The 25,167-nt window shown below is 43.7% G+C and overlaps 2 protein-coding genes across 3 annotated transcripts; both read left to right on the forward strand.

Moving 5' to 3' along the window:
• The first annotated feature begins 1,026 nt into the window (after window positions 1-1,026).
• Window positions 1,027-24,825, forward strand: LOC109199731 (selection and upkeep of intraepithelial T-cells protein 7-like). Of its 2 annotated transcripts, XR_003217682.1 has the most exons (3): window positions 1,028-1,227; window positions 1,741-2,250; window positions 24,527-24,825. XR_003217682.1 is itself a non-coding variant. In XM_019355046.2 (2 exons), exons 1-2 carry the CDS (start codon window positions 1,164-1,166, stop codon window positions 2,082-2,084), a joined length of 408 nt encoding a protein of 135 aa, XP_019210591.1. In that variant the 5' UTR covers window positions 1,027-1,163; the 3' UTR covers window positions 2,085-2,264. The 2 variants fall into 2 exon arrangements, 1 of the variants encoding a protein (XP_019210591.1); XM_019355046.2 differs by lacking the exon at window positions 24,527-24,825 and having other exon boundaries at window positions 1,027-1,227; window positions 1,741-2,264.
• LOC109199730 (uncharacterized protein K02A2.6) lies at window positions 6,880-11,452 on the forward strand. The gene is made up of 2 exons (XM_019355045.2): window positions 6,880-8,864; window positions 9,486-11,452. The coding sequence occupies exons 1-2, from the start codon at window positions 6,890-6,892 to the stop codon at window positions 11,402-11,404; spliced, it is 3,894 nt and encodes a 1,297-aa protein (XP_019210590.1). The 5' UTR covers window positions 6,880-6,889; the 3' UTR covers window positions 11,405-11,452.
• Window positions 24,826-25,167: the final 342 nt, after the last annotated feature.

Consider the following 25,167-nt stretch of genomic DNA (forward strand, 5'->3'; position numbering starts at 1 on the left):
GTGAGTTGGAATCAGACCTGTATGAGTCTTATGTTTCTTGGCCTCTGGAGGGCGCTGACATGTCAGCTAACATAGTGGATTTTAAAAAGTGGTCATGACAGTGTAGATTTCTGGATTTTACACTTACTGGGCTACATATTTATTTATTATACAGGCTACACAATACATAGAATCAAAATTCTGTCTAACTGAAATCTTTTATTATCTGGGTTAAAGAAAATAAAGTTATAGACTATATTTATATGAAATGTGTATACTTACTGCATTTGAATCGTTTTAACCATGCATTATAATAGATATTACAGATGTAACACTTTCATATGTGTAAACAACAATGGCTTTGCCACTTAAAGAAAAATCTCACAATCCACCCCTGAACACATTTTCACTTCTCAATTGAAATTATTATAAAATATTATAAAATATTATAAAAGAGAAGTTCCAGGTATTTAACCCTAAACAGAGCTGCTTCTGTACTTTTGCTAAATCAGCAGCAGGTGTTAAACAGCAGCAGAAAGAACAGGATGTAAGCAGCTCAGCAGCTCGGTGATGTCCAAGGAAAATGTTGGGTTGTGATTTCTGTCACAGAAACTCACAGGTTTGAGTCCAGCCGGAGATTGTATGGTTATCTGTAGACAACATCTGGATCACATCTGTATGTCTAACCAGATCCAAGCAGTCCTGTAAAAAAGCAGTTACCCTGGTAACAGTAAACAGTGGTGAAAGTGTGAGTCTTTGAATGTGCGCAGCAGTGTTGTGACTCGCTGAAAAAGCCACAGACGGAGCAGTGAGCAGACTCTGTCCATGAATGTGCTGCAGCAGCTTTCAGCACAACAACAAGATGTATGTCTGTATTTCTACTGATGCATGAAAGCCTCTATAGTATACTGATGACGAGCAAACACTCCTGTTGTCAACTTTACTGCTGAAAACACACTCAACCACGGACTGACGTCAGCAGCTGATCGGAATGGTTGTTGAGTGCACCACAAACCGCAGAGTCTGTGGTTTGTCAAAGCAGAGTTTCAGCTTTATTTCAAGCTTAAATCTAATCTGATGTAGTCAGTATTTCAAGTCAGGCTCTGTTCTTGACTGAAAACAGCGACAGACTCAGACATTTAGAACAAACTAAGAGTCGGATCAGCACAAATACTGACACAGAGATGTCTGCTGGCTCTGCGCTGCTCTGCTCCACTTTGCTGTTTGTCCATGTCTTCGTCTCTGCAGGTGAGATTGAACTAAACTGAGTTTAACAACAAGTACAGGAGGATTATTTTCATCTGAAGTCAGTTTGTCTGTGTGTGTGTGAAGGAGACACGAGGCTGGGTGGAAACATCTGTAATCCAGCTGTGACAGAGACAAAGAAGTGTAATGTGTGTGTCAGTATGATGTGTTGTAGTGTCAGGAGTCAGTATACAGCTACAAAGCTTTTTGTTCAGTGTCTTATAATGAGAGGCTGCTTTCTCTCACACATTATGTTCACTTATTATCAGCACATGTTGTTGTTCTGTGGAAGCTAACATCTTGTAGTTTCTGACACTTTGCATGTTTAGCATGAGGCTAAAATTCCCCCTCAGTGGGTCACTGGTGACCTGCTGGATGTTCAGAGGTTCATTAAATCCAACATGACTAAAAACTCAAATGTCAAAGGAAATAAACAAAATATTTAAAGTCAATCATTCTGATCATAATTGTATTTTGACCTTTAACCTCTCTGCTCTGTGTTGTTTCCTCTTTCAGACCAGAAAAACATCACAGCTGAGTCTGGACAGGACGTCACTCTGACATGTCGAGCTCCAAACAACAAAATCATAGTTGTACAGTGGAGCAGAGCTGACCTGGTAGATAAACATGTGCTTTTGTACCAGGATGGTCACTTTGTTACAGACGACCAGCATCCATCTTTTAAGAACCGGGTGGATCTGCAGGACAGACAGATGAAGGATGGAGACGTGTCTTTGATTCTGAAGGATGTGACGATTAATGACACTGGAACATACGAGTGTGGTGTTTTCATGAATGAAACTCGCTCATGGAAGAACAGCATCCTCATCATGGCTTTTGTTGTCCCTCCAGGTGAGTGAGTAGAGTTGAGTGTGTGTGTGATCAGAGGTGAAGCTGCTTCCTGCTTGTTGATGTGTGTTTGTTGTATGGATGAGCTGGTGGATGTCAGAGGTAGACAGATGTTTCTCCAGCTGTTGTCTTTGTGGCTGGTAGTCTAGAGTTGTAGAGCAGCATTGTTTGGGTAAGGTTAGAGCAGAAACATTTATTAATCTTCTTGTTTCATTCTCAATCATCAAGGTAAATTAATTTCCAAAGATTGATTCTGTTATCTGTACATTTGAGCGGAGTCAAGGAGGTCATTTACATGAAAAGGGACCTTCTCTGAATTGAGGTGGGGGCCTAAGGGTACATCTTTTCACTATCTTACAATGCTGTGATTGAGGCCATTTCCAAACTCTCTGTGAATGTTACTCACTTACTAAGGAACTGACCTCACAGCCCATTGTTCCTTCAGTGGGCTGGTTTCAGTCATTATGCAAAGGTACTGTTTATAAGGTTTGGAGAAACCTGCAGTCAGCTGAGACTGAAGAAGTCACTTGGATGAGTGACGAAACGTTTCTCCCACAAAACGCTACGTCCAGATGAACAGAATCAACTTTTGGAGATATTTATGAATCAGTCTCTTCTTCTCTTGCTCTCTAACTCGTCTGTAAACATGTATGGGGAAACTCAATGTTAAAGGCTACAGCTGGAGGGGGAGGGGAGGGGTGAAGCTGGTGGTTGTGAGTCTGTGAAAGTGAATCCTGCCGGTGCCATAGCTGCTGAAAACGTACTTAGTGCAGACACAAAACGTCCATCAGCTTCAAAGTGTGTCAGAAAAATGTCCACATGATGACTGATGGATGAGAGAGGTCCCATTTTTGTTGTTGTGCACAAATCATTGAACAACACAAACACTTAGAGCTCCTTTCAGTGCTGCCTGTTTTGTTACTGCACACATTTCTGATGGTCCTACAGTCCAACGTAGCAAACATCTCCCTGAAGCCTCTTCATAGAGACCAAAGGTTGGATCAGAGCAGCTGAAAGGACACATCTATGAATGCAGGCAGAGACTTTCTCACAACCTCACACTTCATCTGATCAGGTTTAGACTCAGGGTCTCTGTTAGTCACTGAGATTACAGACTCACACATTTATAATAATGTAGATCAGCAGTAATAATAACACACAAACGTCTGCAGTAACTGTGTCAGTCTGCTCCACTTTGCTGTTTGTCTCTCCAGGTCAGATGAAGCTGTTAGAAACCAGAAGTTCAGAAGAATTATTTTCATATTGATTCAGTTTGTCTGTGTGTGTGAAGGCATCATTAGGGTAGATGGAGTCTGTGTGGGCTCAATGTCTCTCACTGTAATCTAGAGCTGGGTGATGAAATGATAAAGATCATTATTGCAAAATAACTTTTCCTCAGTAGAAACATGAAACACACTCAATAGAAAGTCAATAGAATTTATTCCCTCTTTGTTTTGACAGGTAACACAACAATGAAAATAGCATCAGGTTGAACCAATCACATGGCAGGAACAGAGTTAGTCACATCAGGTTAGAGTCTAACCTTCCCAAAGTGTGGGGCCCGCCCCCTAGGGGGGGCGCAGAGCCATTGCAGGGGGGCGCGGCATGAAAAGGGAAAAAAACAAACAAAAAACAACGCTTGGACACTGCTAGCACAGGGCGCCTACACAAACACAAAGCAGGAGATGAAGCATAGCTGAATATGTTTCCAAACCAACTTCATTCTAAGCCAAAGACTAGAAAATATGGTGAAGCATACAGTATCTTCCCTTTGGTTTCACCTGCACAAGTGCCAAGGTAGGTCTCCCCTGCAGAACTGGTTTTCCCTGCGTCGGGAGCAGCGCTGGGCTGTTCAAATCACGGACAAACAGTATCCCACATTCTTGATTTTTAGTTCACAAACACTTGTTATAATGACTAATGTTACGAAAAGCAGTTTTACCCCGGTTCTTTTATTCGTCGAGGGATCCAGAAAATGGCACCGGAACTCAGTAGTCATTTTTACAAAATCTTTATTCATCTTCATTTAAGCATGCACTTCTAGAAGGGAAGACGAGGCCGGTGTCCCTCTGAAACAATCTTCACCCCTTTGTTAGTTCCAGGCAGCTTTATAGAGGCGACCCCATCATAAATCCCCCACAGTGTGCTCCAAACTCTGTGTCTGTGTCTATGTGCACGAGCACGTGAGTGCCTGTGTGTGCGCATACCCGCGTGTCTATGTGAGTGCTCGTGAGTGACTGTGTGTGCATACCTGGTATGTGCGTGCACGTGAATGAGTGTGCATATAGGCGTGGGAGTATATCAGTTAAAACACTGTGGGTATGTGTCTCTTCCTAGGGGCCATAAATACCATCTCCCCTCCAGACCACAGTTATCCACTTACAAATCTACTTTTAACTCATGACACAATCAGGCCTTTATTTATATCCAGGGCAGTGTCAGTGTCTCTACCATAATTCTACATTCTATCTTAACACATTTCTAAACTCTAAAGCAAACTAAACATTCCTACATGTCTAAACTCTAAAATAAGCTAAACATTTCTACAAATCCCCCTTTTTATCTGCCCTATGGCAGATAAAACTACACTAAATCTTTCACCATAATGTTTTCATACTGTGACTCCCCATTTCCCAAAAGTGGTCTCCTGGTGTTGGACTTTGTAATCAGATTCTCCCACAGCACGATTTATGAGTCTTACGAACAAGGCTCTGATACAAGGCACACAACAACACCCACACGTTGCTAATATTGCAGTAAAAACAGACAAAGAAACCATAATTGACATAATGAAACCTTTCCATTGCCCAGAGACAGAGGTCATCCACGCTTCCAGCAGGTTATCCACTCCTGAATGCTCATACATCATGGTGGACAACGTCTTTAGGCCTTCCAGAGGTCGGGTCACAGAGCTATCTGGAGCTGTGTTATTTGGAATAAAAGTACAATACATATCCCCAAACATAGCGCAAACGCCCCCTTTTTCTCCCAACAACATATCTAACGCCATCCGATTTTGTACTGCCATTAAAGATGTTGGACCCAACTGTTCAGCAGGCCCTTCAACTGCGTCCCTGGTAAGGTTCGCCAGTCTCAGGACATTATAGTGCACATAATTAATACGATCCACCTTCTTATTTGGAATTACTGAAAAAAAATGCAGAAATCATTGGACAATTTTCAAATCCTCCAGCAATTTGGTCCGCTACCTTAAATTCATTTAGGCACACCCCTAGGAACCCCAGTAGCATCTATGTATGTTGGTGATCCTATTGTAAGGTCAAACGATCCTGGTGACCGTTTGGCCAACACATGGCGTCTCCGCCTGGCTGTCAATTGAGCGGTGCCGGGGTTAGCCAGCCGCACCCCCTTTTCACCTACTAAAACAAGAGGTGCACCTAAACGTACCATGGCACAGAGACCAGAAGTCCCACTAGGAATTCTAACATACAATCTGTACCCACCACAATAATAATACAAACCAGCACATGCCCACAGGCCTATTTCGGTGCCGGTGTCTCTTGATAACTTTCCTCTGGCCAGGTACGTCACAGTGCACCAATCGGCGTTAATCTCCCCGGCCTCATGCTCATGTCTGTCAGGTAAAGATACAGTAAAGTTAAAACACGTGTAGTTGGCTCTTCTTGGCGTGAAGGGACCAAGTACAGCATCATTACCTATTGGTGGAAACAAACTTGCTAATGTAGTACAATTACCTTCAGAAGCCGCTTCTCTGGTGAGTCTGAGCATGCACTCAAATCCCCACTGGTCTTCGGGATATAAAGGAGCTGAACATTCTGTTCCCTAGCATTTTGGATGAGCCAATCTAGCCATAAATTGCTCTCACGGTAGCCAGTGGCCATTGAAATGAGCTGTTTAGGTTCGAGTCTCGTATAATCTACCTCAAGTATTTGTGGGCCCGATTCTGAAAGTGACAATGGTGGGGGAGGTGTTAATACAATTATTTCAGCCACATCAGGTACAAAATCTCTAAAATTAATTTTAACCAGACCGTATGGGTCCTTCCCTGAGACGTCTACTCCTATGAATAAGTACACCACGGATCGAGCGGGCCACACAGTGTCATGCCAACAATTCAGTGAGAGGGTCAACGGGTTCTGCCCAGCTGAGAAGTCCCGCTGAAACCCAAGTTTCTGCCACGCAGTGTCCTTGTACGGGCGCCACGTGCCAGAATACTCCACTATGGTAGACCAGTACTCACACAGGCCCTTCCAATAAGTGTGATAGGGGTAGCCAAGCTTCTGATTATTACACTCTATATCTACCATTGGATTGTAACCTACCCAGACATCATATCCCCGCCATGAACGGTTTAAACCTTTACATTTAATGACAGCACAGAGGTCGAATGTATACGAGGCTGTGGACCCTTTAACGTTGTCCAACTCTATACCACCATAATAATCAAAACACTCATCTGATTTACCTGTTTCACTACGTTTGGTTCGCTTCGCCGTGACCTGTGATGGTGGAGTCGCTGGAGTGGATTCGGGTCTGTCTCTGGGCAATTCACTTATAAGAAAAATCACAGTTACAATAACAACAGTTATCACACCTAACACTACCGTTTCGCTCCAATTTCCTCCTCAACCAGTCTAAAGAAGTTGATGTCATGATACGAGTGAACAGTTGTTGTTTAAGGTGCAGTTCATGTGGAAGCCACCGGAGGGTGGTGTGGGGATATAATAAAAAGTGATGGCTAGAAGCTAAGACGGTGTCATGTCTGCTCCCTGAAGCAATATTATAACATGGTGTCAGAAGTGAACTGCTAAGGCTATACAAGAGTGTCGCACACATGGAAGGGCTTAAGCCACCGGTTGGACTTGATTTGCTGCAGGGGAACCTCTCGGAAAATTGGAGACGGTTTCGGCAACGGTTCGAGCTGTATCTCGCGGCTACAGGAGGTGCTAGCAAGCCACCCAAGGTACAGTCTTCACTATTTCTTCACGTTGCTGGAGAGGAGGCGGTTGAAGTGTACAATACCTTCACGTTTGCGGAAAATGGTGATGAGAATAAGCTGACGAAAATAATGGAGAAATTTGAGGAATACTGTAACCCAAAGAAGAACATAACCTATGAAAGGTACAAGTTTTTCACGTGTGTGCAAGGGGATATGCCAATTAGCCAGTACATCACGGAGCTAAAGCTAAGGGCCAAGTCATGTGAATTTGGACAACTGCAAGAATCCCTCATCAGAGATCGCGTAGTGTGTGGAATTACATCAGATGCAATGAGAGAAAGGCTGTTAAGAGAAGATGACATTACTCTCGAAAAAGTAGTTCAGCTTTGCATTGCAGCTGAGACCACAAAAGCTCAAATCAAGCAAATGCATGAGGAGGATCACAATGCTCAAGTCTCTGCACGTGAAAGTAAAGACGTAGATGCAGTGAGACATAAGCAGACATGCAAAAAAGACAGACAAAGTAAGATGAAACCGAACGACAAAGACCAAGCAAGCACATTTAATTGCAAACGATGTGGAACTAAGCATGCATCACGTCAATGCCCTGCTTATGGCAAACAGTGCAAGAACTGCGGGAAAATGAATCACTTTGCCAGAATGTGTAGATCGAGAAAAGTGCACACTGTCGCAGATGAAGCCACGGATCAGCAGGCAAGTCTGTTCATTGGGGCTGTAAATGCAAAAACACAGACACGAACAGATGAATGGACTGTAGAAATAAAAGTTGGCCACAAACCTGTGAAATTCAAACTTGATACTGGTGCACAAGCTAATGTGGTTCCCTACAGTCTACTACGAAGAATAGGAAATAAGCAAATGCTTAGACCCACAAATGTCAGGTTGTCAACATACACCGGAGACAAAATAGCAGTTAAAGGAAAGTGCACTTGGGCAGTGAAATACAAAAAGAAAAGTTTTGTTTTGGAGTTCATTGTCGTAAAATCAGAAACCAAGCCAATTCTGGGAATTCAAACTTGTGAAGAAATGGGACTCATCAAGAGAGTGATGGCACTGAATAAAAGTGATGAAATGGACATCTTCAAAGAATTTGCTGATGTGTTTGAGGGCCTAGGTTGCCTTGAGGGAGAACACACCATTCAAATTAATGAGAGTGTGTCACCAAAAGTTCATCCACCGAGAAAAATCCCTGTCACTTTGAGAGAAAAACTCAAAGTAGAACTGGACAGAATGGAAAAAATGGAGGTGATTACAAAAATTGAAGAGCCTACCCAGTGGGTGAATCCAATCGTCATTGTGGAAAAGGCTACTGGACGACTGAGAGTCTGCCTAGATCCACGTGATCTCAATACAGCAGTCATGAGAGAGCACTACCAGTTGCCAACAGTTGAAGAGATAACGAGCCAACTGGCAAAGGCCAAATACTTCACTGTGCTGGACGCAAGCTCAGGATTTTGGCAACTTAAATTGGATGAAGCCAGCTCTCGTCTCTGTACATTCAACACACCTTTTGGTCGTTACAGATTCCTTCGCCTGCCTTTTGGAATTAATTCAGCTCCAGAAGTATTCCACAGGACGGTGAGGCAGCTGTTTGAGGGGATTGATGGCGTCGAGACATACATAGACGACCTTTTGATCTGGGGAGAGACTAAAGTACAGCATGATGACAGACTGAGGCAAGTGCTTGAGAGAGCAAGAGCAAAAAATTTCAAGCTGAACAAGGACAAATGCAAGGTAGGCCTGGAGGAAATTAAATACCTTGGCCACATCTTCTCGGCAGATGGTTTGAAACCAGATCAGAGCAAGATAGAGGCAGTAAAGAAAATGCCTACACCAGAGTGCAAAAAAGATTGTTGGGTCTAACTCAGACCCCGCTGTATCCAGGACTTATTCCCATGAAAGAAAAACAAGGCAACAGTGTTCGATCGATTACTTGCGCAAGGGAGGCCTCTCATCTGTGTCCAGCACGACAATGAAACCCCGATGATGGCCTCCTCTCGCTGCCTTTTATTGACAAACTTCAAACAATAGTTCACAAAACACCTCCCCTTGCAACCCCCTTTGGTTACAAAGACAAGGCACTGTATGTAAATGTATACACAAGAGTATGTGTGTGTGTGTGTGTGTGTAGGTGTGTGTGTGTGTGTAGGTGCCCTCCTGCTGATCAAAGGGTCATAAACCCTAAAAGCAGGGGGAACATCCTTGGTCATAAAGAGGGTAGTCTCCCCCACACCCAATGTATGGTTTACCATAGGTAACACAGTGAAACCATACAAAGGGCAGGAAATTCTACCAAACATCAAACAGACCTTCAAAAGGATGTTCCTGTGATAAAACACTTCAACCTCGCACCCAGAACCTCGAGAATCTGGGGATGGGAGGAAAGAAAGAATTCCTTTCACAGAGCTAAAACAATGGACAAATGGTAAACATAAAAATGACAAATGTTTAACTATTCACTCTAACAAAGATGTGGAGCGATTTCTGGGTATGGTGACATACCTAGCAAAGTTCATTCCAAACATGTCACAACACACAGAGCCATTACGTGGCCTTACCAGAGATGATGTTGCATGGCAGTGGGAAGGTGAGCACCAGCACGCGTTCAACAAATTGAAAACATTTCTGACTGAAGCTCCTGTGCTCAGATACTATGATGTACAGCTTCCAGTCACACTATCTGTCGATGCTTCGAAAAGTGGACTCGGTGCTGTCTTACTGCAAGAGGGCAAGCCAGTTGCTTATGCATCACGCTCATTAACAGAGACTGAACAGCGTTATGCACAAATAGAAAAGGAGATGTTGGCGATTGTGTTTGGTGCAGAGCGTTTCCATCAGTATGTGTATGGAAGAGAAGTGAACGTGGAGTCAGATCACAAACCACTAGAAGTGATAATGAAAAAGCCGTTGAGCAGTGCTCCAGCAAGAATACAGAGACTCCTAATGAGACTGCAGAAATATCAGGTACAAGTACAGTACAAGCCAGGAAGTGAAATGTACATCGCGGACACATTATCCAGAGCATATTTGCCAGTGACCAGCTCATCTGATAATGACATAGAAGACCAGGTGCACATGGTAATTTCCAACTTGCCTGTGACAAGTGCAAAACTAGAGGAATTCAGAAAGGAAACAAGGAATGATGTGACACTGATGAAACTTACAGAGACAGTTCTGGATGGATGGCCAGAAGCAAGAAACCAGGCTGCAACAGAAATCCAAGCGTATTGGAATTACAGGGAACAAATTTCAGTAGTGGATGGAGTTCTGTTCAAAGGAGAGCAGCTTATCGTTCCTGCAGCACTGAGAGCAGAAATGCTAAAGCGCATTCACGAGGGTCACTTGGGTATTGAAAGCTGCAGACGCAGAGCGAGAGAAGTACTCTTTTGGCCTGGAATGTCACAGAGTATCACAGAGATGGTGAACTGCTGTGATGTGTGCAGTACTTACCAGAAACGACAGAACAAAGAGCCACTACATCCACATAGTGTTCCAGAAAGACCCTGGCAGAAGATAGGTGTGGACCTATTTACCTTTGACCAGCAGGAATATCTCCTCTTAGTGGATTACTATTCCAAGTTCATTGAGGTTGAGTGGCTGAAGTCAGACACGAGAAGTGCAACAGTTATCACTCATCTTAAGTCACAATTTGCCAGACACGGAATTCCTGAAACAGTGATTTCAGACAACGGACCACAGTTCAGCTCCCATGAATTCCAAGACTTTGCAAAAGAGTGGGAGTTTTGTCACAACACTACGAGCCCCCACCATGCACAGTCAAACGGAATGGCAGAGAGAGGAGTACAAACAGTGAAACTCTTGTTAAAAAAGGCAAAAGCCGAGGGGAATGACCCGTATCGATCATTAATGAATCTGAGGAGTACACCGTTGGAGGACATTGGAGCGTCACCAGCCCAGCTGCTAATGGGTCGGCGCATAAGGACAAGACTTCCAACGACATCACAAAGATTGCAACCCCAAATGGTCACTAAGACGGTGCAGCAGTTGTTAGAAACAAGACAACAGAAACAGAGAGAATACTTTAACCAAGGCACCAAAGCACTTCAGCAACTGCAGGTTGGTGACACTGTCAGAATGTGGCAACAGGGTGTATGGAATCCAGCCAAGGTGACAGGTTTATCTGAACATCCAAGATCTTATGTCGTTCAGATGCCTGATGGACAGACATATAGAAGGAACAGAAAGTTTCTAAGGCAGTCAAGGGACAATCAAAACGTGACACAGCAAAATGAGTGTGATAAAATACAGGGACAAAGCGAGATGGACATGCAAAGTAAAAATGTCACTCCCACAGAGTTTCCAAGTTCCCCACCCAAAACAGCGAGTGGACGTATTGTTTCCAAGCCCAGAAGGCTTATTGAGGAATAAAATGAACATTATGGTTTGAGTATATGCTTTGACAAAAAAAAAAAAAAACATGGGAAGAAAAACAAATATGTTCACTAAAGAGAAATGTGAGTATGCAAAGATGCATTTTTTTTTTTCTCCCTTTCTTTTTTCTACTGGTCATGGGCCTAGAGTCGTGTTGTGAGTTGCTTTGTTGTTTGCCCCTGTTGTAAAAAAAAAAAAAAAAAAAAAAGGGGGATGTCATGATACGAGTGAACAGTTGTTGTTTAAGGTGCAGTTCATGTGGAAGCCACCGGAGGGTGGTGTGGGGATATAATAAAAAGTGATGGCTAGAAGCTAAGACGGTGTCATGTCTGCTCCCTGAAGCAATATTATAACAGTTGACATGATGTAAATGCAGATGAAAGACATGTCTGTTTACATCTTTTCCCACCAGTGTTGGGTAAGTTACTTTAAATTAGTAACTTAGTTACATTACTAGTTACTTCTCTAAAAAAGTAACTCAGTTACTTCAAGTTACTCGTTACTTTCAAAGTAACTAGTTACTAGGGAAAGTAACTTTGGTTTTACTCAGAATTCTCTTGTTAATGTGTTGCTTCCGTAACTGGATACCCAGCAAGACTGCCAGTCTTCTAGCTTGCTTACTTGCCACAAGTGCACTGTGCCACCTACCAATAGAAAGGAAAAAATAATGTGCACATTTCCACGAGAGAAATCCCACGCCTGGACCGTCATTGACCGCCGCCATGATTCTAGCCTGCTTTTTACATCCAACACAAAAACTGCAGTCGTGGTGCTTTTGATTGTACTCAGAACTTGGAAATTCTGCCTTCTGAATAGGAAGATGTAGGTAACACCAGACTGCAGATGAGCTGCATACAGAGCTGGACTGGGACAAAAAAATCATCCTGGGCATTTTGACTAGAGACCGGCCCACCATTATAGGAAAAATCATAAAGCCTTTGAATGAAAATAAACACTGTTGTGACAGTGATGTACACTGTTCTGATGGTATATATGTATCAATCTATCAACTGTTTGTTGTAAGACTCAGATAATTATTTTTTTAAAAGCGAGACATTTTAAATGAGAATAATAAAGAAAACTATTTCCTTGTGCCCCCCTTTCCCTGTTAATGCCCTACATGGACCCCTGACAACACTTTGCTAGACCCGCCCCTGCACAGTTACCAGCTGTCAGCTACATAGAAAAGGATCCTGGTGTTATTTGTCTCTCAGAAACAGCTCATAACTTCCCTTCAACTCATTCATGTCACCTAAAAGGTAAACCTGTTTCTCCATCACCTGTTCAGCTCTGATGATTCAGTAAGGACATCTCCTGGTTTCATCTCCATGTTTCCCTCTCACCAGATAACCAAACCGATATCATGACCAGCAGCTTAACAGCTGTGGCTCCAGCAAACATCAGCTGATACTAGAAATTAATATTAAATAAATTCTAACAACAGCTGATCAAGCTTAAACGTGCTCCTGTTGTTTAACGCGACATCCGCTGGTTTCCTCTTTCTGGCGCAAAGTGGGCGATAAATAAACAAGAGAGAAAAGCTGATCAGCTGATCATTGATCAGTTTTGTGATTGAAGTAGAAACGGGAGAGGAGAGAATGAGAGAAGAAGAGGCAGCTGTGCAGCTTCAGCTTTGTGTCTTTTTCATTGTAGCTGAAGTCCGGGACAAACTGTGTTCCTTTTCACCTCAGTACGAAACGCGTAATATTTTCTCTGAATACGAGACGATTCTGTTTTTTAGGGGACGGTTGGCAACTCTAATAATTAACCGTATGAACAAAATAAAGTTCAACATCAGTAACATAGCACCCACCCAGCTGTATAGAAACTCCGTCATGCTAGCTAGCACGCAGTACGAAAATGTCAGCATACCGAAAATAAACTCCACCTAAACTTGGTTTGTATCTGACTCAGATAGACTGCAGGTCATAACTTCTTACCTGAAGTTCAGTTCACCTGACACTCGGACCGGCGGCCGCTTCGGGTCTCTCCTCTTGCCTCCCTTTTCCTTCATCCACCTGCTGGCTTCCACCACTTGCTAATGTTATTGAATCTGTGGAAGCTCCGCGATATCCACCACACGAAGTAACGAGTAACGAGCCTATCTAAATCCCAGTAACGAGTAACGCGTTCCTGGTTTTGGCATAATAACTAGTTACCGTGCTCATTACCACAATAATAACGTAGTTACTGTAACGCGTTACTTAATAACGCGTTAGTCCCAACACTGTTTCCCACACAGAAGGCTTCTCTGCAGAGCATCAAATCATTTGTGCTGTTCACAGAATCACAATTCCATCGCTGGACTTCCTCTGCGCTGTCACTTTTGGAGCTTGGCACGCTCTCTCCATCCCTCGATTCTCACGTTCCAACGCTGCTGAAGATTTTAAGGCAGAGCACGTCGTACATCTTAGTTGTCTTCCTCAACGTCAACGTCAACACTCTTTCATTTTATTTAAGATTTTGCTGTGCAGAGTCTCCTCATGACGATCTCCTGTGCGATGTCTGCTGTGCTGAAGGTGATCTCTGATCCTCCTGAAGACTCTTTCCTGGCCTCAGCTCCCATCTTGTAGACGATCTCCTCAGTCACTCCTTCTCGTCATGGCACCTCACGACATCTACAGATTTAAAAATAACAATCCTCTCCCCACATGGCTTTCACCATGTGTCAACTCCCCAATGAGACATAGAATGTTGCACGGTCTCCCTAAAACAATCTCCAGGGTTTCCCACTTGGAGCAGCCATACTCCAACCTGTAACCCTGTGTAAAAACATCAGTCAGCAATTAAATGTTTAGTTTGTCCAACTCCCAGCTCCACCTGGAGCCTGTATCCTGGAAGACAATGTCTGTTAAATCAAACTTCACATTTTCAACCAACTATAGATCATAAGAGTAATAAAGTATTCAGCATAAAAGACAAGCATCGTGTGCAGCTTTTCTCAAATCATCAAATCACTATTATTGCCATAATTTGTCCCAAATCATGAATCATCCCAATTTGTTCCACAATTTAATCGGTGACTTTCCTTAAGCAATGTCACTCCACTCATTTTATCACTGTGAGCTCAATAGTGGCCAGCTAATGAGCCCCATATTCAACTATTCCATAAACACTGCATCTCTTATTTGTTTTCTCATGTCACTTGTCTGTTTTCTGCTGAATCCTCTACATGCACTCTTAGAAAAAACAAACATTAACAAAACAGATGGACAATCCTGGAGGTCAGGCGCAGGTCGACAAGTTCCAGAGGTGCCGTAAAAAGACCATAAAGTTAAGCCTGCTGTAAAAGGAATGACACTGGTTTCAACACAGGATGTGTTTCACATTATTTTCACTTCTCCCCTGTAATAGTCAACATTTTCCCAAGAACACAGTGTAATAGCATAATCAACATATAGCCTGTAAACACAGTTCCCTTCACTCATAAACCCAGTAATCCTGTAGTAGAAAGAACATTAACCATTAGTGTGTCCTGCTGTAACTCACATAATCAAACACATAATTAACTCTCTGCTGTAGAAAAGAAATGTAAATGTTAACGCTGCGCACAAGCCCATGAATAACACACCCCTGATAGATTGACAAACACAGAAAATGGCATTTCAAAGGTTAAATCGTCACACAACCTAGGATGCTGCTGTCATCTTCCTGCTCCTGTAAAAAGAAACACACATAAATTCATCCACCGTTTTGTCCTGTCTAGGTGGAGGTTAACCTTGAGTAGTGGTCAAGTCTTGTCAGCTTTTACCAGTCAGTCAGTTTTTTCTCTCACTCATTCATTCATTCATTCATTCTTTCTTTGCTGATAGTGGAAATTATCGTCGCATTTTCATTTCCACCCACAGCAAAATGATGTCATTTCAAAAAAGAAAAAGAAGAACTTTAGATCGGATTATCTCGCTGAATCCTTTTTGGGCAGGGAATCTCATTTTCTAATTGTCCCAAATAAGCGGCTTTCTCCAGAGCCCATTGTAATTTTTGGAGAAACTCACTTGCAACGGTTTTCTCGACATGTTGTATAGTGCTTTTAATTCCCGTCGTGCAGATCTGCTTAAAGAAAAGAAATTCACAAACACAAGTCAGTGCACTGTTCAAAACAAAAAATAAAATAAAAATAACAAACAAAACTGTCAAACAAAACTCCCAGTGCACTGTCCAAAAACAAAATAAAAATAAAAATAAAAATAACAGATCAAAATGAAAAACAAAATTAAATAAAAATACAGAAGCCCGGTCTTAGGACTTGTCCCAGAATATTATTTTTCTAATGAGTGAAAACACACCAAATCTAAAACTTGGTGCCATGGTACAACCTTCCCCATACATTAGAAACAAAAACAAAACAAAACAAAAAACAAAAAATCTGCTAGTTTTATTCATTTAAACAATGGATTCTAGTATCATTCAATCATGTTCCCCAAAGTGATACTAATTCAGTCGTCTATGTATCACTTCTCAACCCACTCAATAAACCAGACAGGATGATGGTAACAGTATTGCCTACTTAAAATTGTGTTTGGTCCTAACGAGCTTCATTGCGTGTGTGTGTGTGTGTGTGTGTGTGTGTTAGTCGGGTTAATACATTTTCTATCTCTGTGTGTCCTTTTATGTACCTTCCCCCTTTTTTCTGAAACAAAACTCCGTTCACTCCAAATTTTGTTTCAGAAACATCTAAATGAAAATCTCTGTCACAGTCCGGCACAGCTAAACCCCAAATGCTTGCAGGTTACCATCGGCAACCACGCTGTGTGTTATTAACCCCTTCTACAATTACCGTCTTTTGATGTGTAACACTTTATGTATGATTTTGTATTCTCTGTAGTGCATATCACGTGCATGTGTGGTGTTGTCTGTCCATTTTCTCTAAGAGTACTCTTGAATACCTCAGTGCTTGTCTTCCTCCCCCTTTTGTGGTGGTCTGGACACTTTGTCAATCCTCCACTTCAAGGCAGTCGTTTGTCTCCCCAGATTCCTTAACCCAATTTGATTCCCCACACTAAAACAGCATTCCTCTGTCCTCACCTGCTCCTCTCTCTCCGTTCTCCTCTCCCACTTTGCAGTCCAATCGCAGTCAGTTCTCTTCAGTGTCTTTCATTGCCATCTTGCTCCAAACACGGCAAATGTCAAACTCCAGCAATCTTCTCAAAAGTCCTTCACACACAGTGAAGTTGCAGCTTGCTGGAAACGCATCTCCATTCATCCAATCAAGATGACGGATCTTCTCTTTCTGATGCCGTTTGCCCATAGTGCTGCTGGACCTCTCTGCTCAGGTCTCTGGTATTGTCTCTCGGACTGCTGTCCACTCTTGATGTTCATGCTTGTGCTTCTGGAACTGCACTCTGTGTCTTCAGGGAGAGATTAGCTTCTTTGGAGCTTGCTTTTTCAGGATGAGGACGGGAAGCTGCAAAACAATTCAGCCAAAAATTCTGGCTGGGGTTTCTATTTTTGTTTTTTTTTTTGTTTTTAATTTCTAATGATCTTAACCTATAATTTTCTTCCGACTGCTGCCCGTGGAGAATTGATCCAGGTCTGTTCCTCACCTGTAATCGACAGACTGAGAGACTTTCATTATTCAGTGTGACTGCAGATATTTTCATCACTCCTAAAGCAACACATCTCCGCTTATTTTGTTTTGAACTCTGACTTTAAACCCCGAAAATAAAATTTTTATTTGGTCTTAACCGCAAACACAAAAAATCTTCTTGATGTTGTTGTTAATTATTTTCACCCACAATACTCCAAATTATGTTTTCTTTTGTGTCCAGCAGGGGAAGATGATGACCTGTAGTGTCACTGCTTTCCCCAGTTGGAGACAATTTCCCATTCACACTTCCACACTTTTTATTTTTCTTTGTTGTCACTATTTTCTTTCTCTCTCTTTTTTTTTAACACCCACACATTAACCTGTAAACTCACTCCTCCAAGCTCATTTTCCTTTCACCCCAACAGCTCTCATACAGTCAGCAATCAAATTCTCCATTCATCCTTGAGTACTTGGTCACCTTTAAATGTCACTGTTAATTTTATCAATTTATTTATCATTACCTTAACGCTAATCCACTGTTTAGGTTTCTTTATTTATTTTAGTTCTCTTTTGCCTATTTGATCACTTTGATTTCTTAACTATCATTATTTCACAGGAAATCAACTAATGTACTTTTTTCTCCCTCTTTTGTCATCAAGGAATTCACACACACACAGAGCCTGGTCACTCGCCCCCACCTTTCTTTCTCTCTCTCTCTCACTCACACACACACATTTTACTCCTCCTTTGTTCCACCTGTGACCCCGCCCCTCGAGGCTGGCTCACACACACCTCATGCTTCTCGCAGTCCCATTCAAACTTTCTGCGAGACACCTTCTCTGCTGATACAGGACAACGCCCTGATCAGCATAAAGAGTGGGTGCCGTCCGCTCTTGTACACCTCAACCTAACTAGGACAATTAGGCTCACGATCTTCAGATCGCGCCACATTTGCCTCACGAATTATTCAAACTGCGCCACGGACTGGATACCGCAGTTTCTCTTTCCCATAAAAAATAAAACCAAATTAAACCCCCCAATTGACTTCACAGTTTGCAACAATTCGCGACACGGCCTCCTGCTGCGATTTCTGCACACCACAAACACACACTTTTAGACCCAAATTCTTTTTGTTACTTTGACTCCCATACTTCACACGAGACGCCGACTCTAACGGCGCTTTCCACACACACAACGTAATTTACTAACGCTGCAGTCAGTGGGGTGGGCCAAGCCGTCGTGCTTTCACTAACGAAGCAACTTGCCCCCAATCTCATGCAGGTTATCAACTATCCAACACCTAGCTTTAGTTATTTAAGGCGTCCCCGGTGCCCTAGGTAACCAGCCTGGATCTCCTGTCCCACAGGTCCTATCCCCGCGTCCGAGAATAGGTGGAGCAACCAAGCCCGGAACACACACAGCCCTGAGCTGGCGACGAGGCCTTTCAGCCCCGCTTTCTAACTAATAGTAACACATGTTTCCTGCTTTAACGCACGGAGGACGGATCACACACCGCCACCTTTTCCTAATAACTAAGACGGATCACACACCGCCACTAAAACGGATCACACACCGTTTCTTTAACATACTGAGTGAATTTACACTGAGATACGCTCAACTTAGCGAACAGATAATTTAGGCTTTAAACAATATGCACGGTTCGAAAATAAACAGGTCGTGCTTACCTTTTAATCATGTGAGCCAGCTCTCTGTTCGCCTCGTTTCACGATCTCAGCTCTGCCAATTCATCCTCTCTGGGCCTCGAGCGAATCCCAGGGTTTCGGCACCAAAACTGTTACGAAAAGCAGTTTTACCCCAGTTCTTTTATTCGTCGAGGGATCCAGAAAACGGCACCGGAACTCAGTAGTTATTTTTACAAAATCTTTATTCATCTTTATTCATCTTCATTTAAGCATGCACTTCTAGAAGGGAAGACGAGGCCGGTGTCCCTCTGAAACAATCTTCACCCCTTTGTTAGTTCCAGGCAGCTTTATCATAAATCCCCCACAATGTGCTGCAAACTCTGTGTCTGTGTCTATGTGCACGAGCACGTGAGTGCCTGTGTGTGCGCATATCCGCGTGTCTATGTGAGTGCTCGTGAGTGACTGTGTGTGCATACCTGGTATGTGCGTGCACGTGAGTGAGTGTGCATATAGGCGTGGGAGTCTACTTCTAAACTCATGACACAATCAGGCCTTTATTTATATCCAGGGCAGTGTCAGTGTCTCTACCATAATTCTACATTCTATCTTAACACATTTCTAAACTCTAAAGCAAACTAAACATTCCTACATGTCTAAACTCTAAAATAAGCTAAACATTTCTACACTAACTACTCCTGACATGTTGGAGATGTTAGCTCTTTATACAGTAAAGTTACAGCGGGATACAAATAACATCAGGCTAATCCTGCCATGATTTGTTCCCCCTGTTCAAATCACGGACAAACAGCATCCAACAGTTGTTTATGTTTTTGAACCCATTTTGCAGAGGGATTGAAAAATGTATTGATAGCAATGTTGAATATTGTAGCGGGCCAGGGCTGTTCGGGGTTTGTTTTGTTATTACAGTTTTGTTTTGTTGTCATGTTGTCATGGTGACAGGTGACGCGCTCTCTCGGCGACTGTGTTTTCCGATGAGAGAGCGCCTTTTTTGTTGTTGTTGTGCTGTTGCCGCGCTGAGCAGTTGGCTAGCGGCAGTGTTCTCGCGCAGAGATTAATAAACAGCTGTGCTCCAAAGGAACCTCTGTCTCCTCCGTGTCTGAGCTCGCCACATTGGTGTCAGAAGTGGGATTGCTCACCCTCGCCATAATGGAGAGAGACACTCAGAGACTGGAGCAAGCGAGCAGCCATGTAAGTCCCCCGACGGGTCCCGATGGCGCGAGTGCACCGCGGCGGCGGCCCATCGCGACAGACGCTGGGACAGTTCTTCATGGGCTGCCTTTGTCGACCGACACGCCGGGCCCCCGACAGCGAGCAGTGATGCCTGCAACGCCAGCTAAGGTACCGAAATACAACGGGCTAACCCCGCTAGAGCCCTACCTCTCACAAGTACGGCTAGCCGCGAGGCATAATGGCTGGAGCGACGAAGAGGCTGCTACACACCTAGCGCTAGCATTGGAAGGAGATGCACTGCAGGTACTCCATGACCTAGCCCCGTCAGAGCAGCATGAGCTCCAGGCCCTCACCATAGCACTCGAGAGGCGATTTGGGCGGCGGCACTCCACTGATCAGAGCAGGGAGCAGCTGACCAACCGGAGCCGTAGGCCGGGGGAGAGCCTGGGCACCTTTGCAGCGGATGTGTTGTTGTATGCTCGTCGTGGCTACCCAGAGTTCCCAGCAGCAGCCCGTGAGGAGCTTAGCCTGCATGCTTTCCTGCGAGGACTTTTTCCAGACCGACTACGCCAACACGTCCGCCTGGCCATGCCTCAAACTCTCCGTGAGGCACTCCTTGAGGCTGAAAGGGCCGAGCTGGTGCTCACCTCACCACCTAACCAGCAGGTGCCCCCCCCAAACTACCCTCAAATCAGAGCTGACTACGACAGGGAGGGGGAGGCCCCGGAGGTATGCCAGCTGCAGCCTTCGGTGCCCTGGAGGCGTCCCCGTCGACCGACCGACCGCTGCTACCCGTGCGATAAGCCTGGCCACGTGGCGCGTGACTGCCTGGCGCCCGCCCCAAAGGCCAGAACTATGTGGCCTCAGGGGGATGAGAGGGGGAGCGGTACAGCGAGGGGACCACTGCTCCAGCTTCCTGCCCCCCTCCAAGAACGATGCACGGTGGTGGGCCTAGTCGGGCATCTCAAGGGACTCTACCTGAGCTGCTGTGTTGAGGACCAGCCCTGCCAGGCTCTGGTGGACACGGGGTCCACCATTTCCCTAATACGACCTGGTGTGTTTTGTGGAACATCCGGGCCGCTTGTGATGGGTTGGTCACCCACCGACACCCAGCTGATGACAGTGACAGGGGAGAGAACTGACATGTGGGGGAAGAAACCATTGCGGATCCGAGTGAAGGATCTGGAGCTGGTGCACGACTTCTGGCTTGACATCCAAGCTCGCCACAATATTATTACACAGTGGAAACAAACAACTACATGTAAAACAATCACACCGTGACTCCTTTGCCTTTCTAAATGGAGGGACAGTAACTGCCAGGGTTTTAATAGTTTCGCAATTTTCATTAGTTTTTATTTTTATTTCGTTTTGACTTCAGATTTTCAATTTTATATTAGTTTTAATTAGTTTTTACCAATTGTTTGCTAGTTTAGTTTAGTTTTTATTTTTTTGAAAATCCTTAGTTTCAGTTCAGTTTTGATTAGTTTCAGTTATAGTTTTAGTTGTGTTTGCAATAAAGTGTAACAAAATCCCAGTTTCATCATATCAGTCATTCTCTTCTGCTTATCCTTGGGTATGTTGCTATTCCAGCTACCATACCCTGCACCCTGGACAGGTCGCCTGTCTGTCGCAGGGCTAACACGCAGAGACAGACAACTCACATTCCCACCTATGGGTTCTTTAAATAAATAAATAAAGGCAGATGAACAACCATTGATACCAGGCAACTATAAAATGTATATCTTGGCCCCAATGAGACTATTAACTCTTGCAGCACCGGGTGTTAAGGCAATTGACTCACACAGTTGTGTAGATATCCCAGTCCTGTTGTCTCGGGATGCATCACGCTGCCTTGCCTGGGGTTAGCTTCTGTTTCTGGGGATGAGGGTTGGGCGTGCTCCCTTACCTTCTCCAGGTAAGCTAGGTTAGCCTTCTTGTGTGAGCTTTTCAAGTGCACTTTAAGGTTTGTGGGATTTTTTTCCCTTTAGAAATGTTCCTCATAATTTGTCTCTTTCCACTAGACACTTGCTTTATCCAAAACACAGTCATATTCAAAGTAATCCCAAATTGAACTCTGGCGCTTTCTCCAGACTTTTCCTGACATGATTCTGCGCGTGGACGGAGCAGCAACACAGACGACTCGACTAACGTACTGCCACCTGCTGGCATAATGAGACACAGCAAGAAAAAAACCTGGAAACTAAACTTCATTTTCACCCTTGACTATTGTATGACACGCACACATCAACGAAAACTAAACACATTTTTGCTATAAATTCAGTTAATTTTAGTTAATTTTGTGAACACTCATTACAGTTTTAGTTAGTTTTCCTTTTTTTGTTTTTATTTTTATTTCCGTTAACAAAAATGTTTTTTCACTTCTAGTTTTCATTATTTCGTTAGTTTTCGTTAACGATAATAACCTTGGTAACTGCGTGTGTGTGTAAGCGTGTAAAACCTGAAGATAGTCAGATTAACAGTATTTTGTCTCTATCTGCTATTTTGCAATTCATCTCATGTAAACAATAACGTGGCGCACAGCGTGACGTGAAAAAAGGCACATACCTTTGACGTTGCGTGACGAACTCTGTGGGCGTTTCTCAATATGCGTACTTGTGCGTACTTGCGTTCTCGTGTACTCGTGATACGTCATCAGTCGGAGACCAAGTACTGTTCCAATTCGAAGTACGCATCAAGCCGAGAACGCGAAAAGTCCCGGATGTGTTCTCGCTCCGCCCGTTTTATCGAGCATGCATCGGTGTGGACTTGGTACAGCTAAATATCCCAGAATGCATTTCGTCCAAAACTCCCGGACTCCCGGCACATCGTTTTCAACCCCCCCCCGCACCGCTCGCGGACTTCTCACTACTCAGGTTAAAGAAACTCCAGCAGCTGTCTATAGTATTGAGTGTCCACTAAAATAGAAATAAAAGCGTTCTAACATCTCACCTGCTTGTTTTTATTAAGGTCTGTACATGTATGTACATGTACACTATTTTTATTAATAGAGGTTTCACTACTGAGGTTAAAAATGATATATAAGTCACTTAGATCACTTCTAAATGTTAATGTTTGGTTTATTTCAGTGTTGTATTTGTTCCTGAGTAAACCGGTTTGGCTGTGATTAAAGTTAAGCTTCATAACATGTTACTCACAGTTAAATTAGGAGGGGACGGCAGTAAAAACTCCGGACCTGTGACATCATCACGTACGCAGGTGTTCCAATTGTACATATCGCGAGTCCGTGCTCGCGTTCTCGGCGGGTACGTACTCCCGTGCGTTCTCGGCGAGTACGTACTCGCCGAGAACGCGAGTACGTACTCGCGTACTTGAGAATTGAGAAACGGCCTGTATTCCTCGTCCACACGTAAACGCAAAAAAGGAGTTTAAAAAATCTCCGTTCTCGGTGATTCCAAACGCCGTTTCCGTGTGGCCGAAACAGCTGCATTTTCAAAAATACCCGTGTAGGTGTGGACGTAGCGTAAAAGAGTTGGTAGTTTATTTTCTTACTACCTGTAATTTATTGCAGATTACTTGTATTTGCTTAATTGTTTACTAAATGTTTGAAGTGTGAAATAAACCGCAATGGAGCATGTTACGTCCCTCTGCAGCCCCTAATCATCTCAATGTGTTCAGCTGGTGCTAATTGGCCACACCTAGTCAGGTGTGGATAAAAGCATACCTGAGGCAAGCCTCCAAGGAGCTCACTTGTCTTTGCCTTGGTGGCATTTTAGCCATCCTGGTAGTCCATTTTAAGATAAAACCTCTTCTCACCTACACTCTGCTATTCGTCTCCTTTTTTATGTTGCGGCGTTTGAGCCGGGTCGTAACAGAGCAAAATATGGGTGTGTGTGGTTGGAGGATGAGAGGGGGGGGGGCGCGAGCATTTTTCTTGTAAAACAAGGGGGGCCCAGCAAAAAAAGTTTGGGAACCACTGGGTTAGACTGAAGCTGAGTGTAGGAGGCGCAGCCGACAGCTGCACATGTGCAGATGCTGCTGTAGTCACATACACCAGTGTGACAGGAGTGTGAGAGAGATTAAAGAGAAAGAGACAACAGAACATGTTCAACTATGAAAACTTTAAATCATTTAAAGAGCTGCTGGATGTTCAGAGGTTCATTAAATCCAACATGACTAAAAACTCAAATGTCAAAGGAAATAAACAAAATATTTAAAGTCAATCATTCTGATCATAATTGTACTTTGACCTTTAACCTCTCTGCTCTGTGTTGTTTCCTCTTTCAGACCAGAAAAACATCACAGCTGAGTCTGGACAGAACGTCACTCTGACATGTCGAGCTCCAAACAACAACATCATAGTTGCAGAGTGGAGCAGAGCTGACCTGGGGACAGATTATGTGCTTATTTACCGGGATGGTCACTTTCACTCAGACAAACAGCATCCATCTTTTAAGAACCGGGTGGATCTGCAGGACAGACAGATGAAGGATGGAGACGTGTCTTTGATTCTGAAGGATGTGACGATTAATGACACTGGAACATACGTGTGTCATATCTACATGGAAGAAATGCACTCATTGAAGATTCTCAGCATCATCTACCTGAGTGTTGTTTTTCCTCCAGGTGAGTGAGTAGAGCTGAGTGTGTGTGTGATCAGAGGTGAAGCTGCTTCCTGGTTGTTGATGTTTGTTTGTTGTATGGATGAGCTGGTGGATGTCAGAGGTAGACAGATGTTTCTCCAGCTGTTGTCTTTGTGGCTGGTAGTCTAGAGTTGCAGAGCAGCATTGTTTGGGTAAGGTTAGAGCAGAAACAAAGACATTTATGAATCAGTCTCTTCTTCTCTTGCTCTCTAACTCGTCTGTAAACATGTGTGGGGAAACTCAATGTTAAAGCCTACAGCTGGAGGGGGAGGGGAGGGGTGAAGCTGGTGGTTGTGAGTCTGTGAAAGTGAATCCTGCCGGTGCCATAGCTGCTGAAAACGTACTTAGTGCAGACACAAAACGTCCATCAGCTTCAAAGTGTGTCAGAAAAATGTCCACATGATGACTGATGGATGAGAGAGGTCCCATTTTTGTTGTTGTGCACAAATCATTGAACAACACAAACACTTAGAGCTCCTTTCAGTGCTGCCTGTTTTGTTACTGCACACATTTCTGATGGTCCTACAGTCCAACGTAGCAAACATCTCCCTGAAGCCTCTTCATAGAGACCAAAGGTTGGATCAGAGCAGCTGAAAGGACACATCTATGAATGCAGTCAGAGACTTTCTCACAACCTCACACTTCATCTGATCAGGTTTACACTCAGGTTCTCTGTTAGTCACTGAAAATAGAAACAGACTCACACCAGTTCTCAAAAGAAATCATTATTAAAATGAATATTTGATCAGATCCTCATTAGCATCAATGTGGACACCAACATGTCATCTTTGGCTCCTC

This window comes from Oreochromis niloticus, unplaced genomic scaffold, assembly GCF_001858045.2.
Source record: "Oreochromis niloticus isolate F11D_XX unplaced genomic scaffold, O_niloticus_UMD_NMBU tig00002136_pilon, whole genome shotgun sequence".
NCBI lineage: Eukaryota > Metazoa > Chordata > Actinopteri > Cichliformes > Cichlidae > Oreochromis > Oreochromis niloticus.

What these genes read in the sequence shown, in the direction of transcription:
- LOC109199731 (XM_019355046.2), top strand. Translation starts at nt 1,164, where the DNA reads ATGTCTGCTGGCTCTGCGCTGCTCTGCTCCACTTTGCTGTTTGTCCAT. An exon ending in CCATGTCTTCGTCTCTGCAG is followed by an intron (nt 1,228 to 1,740) that starts GTGAGATTGAAC and finishes TTCCTCTTTCAG; the next exon opens with ACCAGAAAAACATCACAGCT.
- LOC109199730 (XM_019355045.2), top strand. Translation starts at nt 6,890, where the DNA reads ATGGAAGGGCTTAAGCCACCGGTTGGACTTGATTTGCTGCAGGGGAAC. An exon ending in TACACCAGAGTGCAAAAAAG is followed by an intron (nt 8,865 to 9,485) that starts ATTGTTGGGTCT and finishes ACTCTAACAAAG; the next exon opens with ATGTGGAGCGATTTCTGGGT.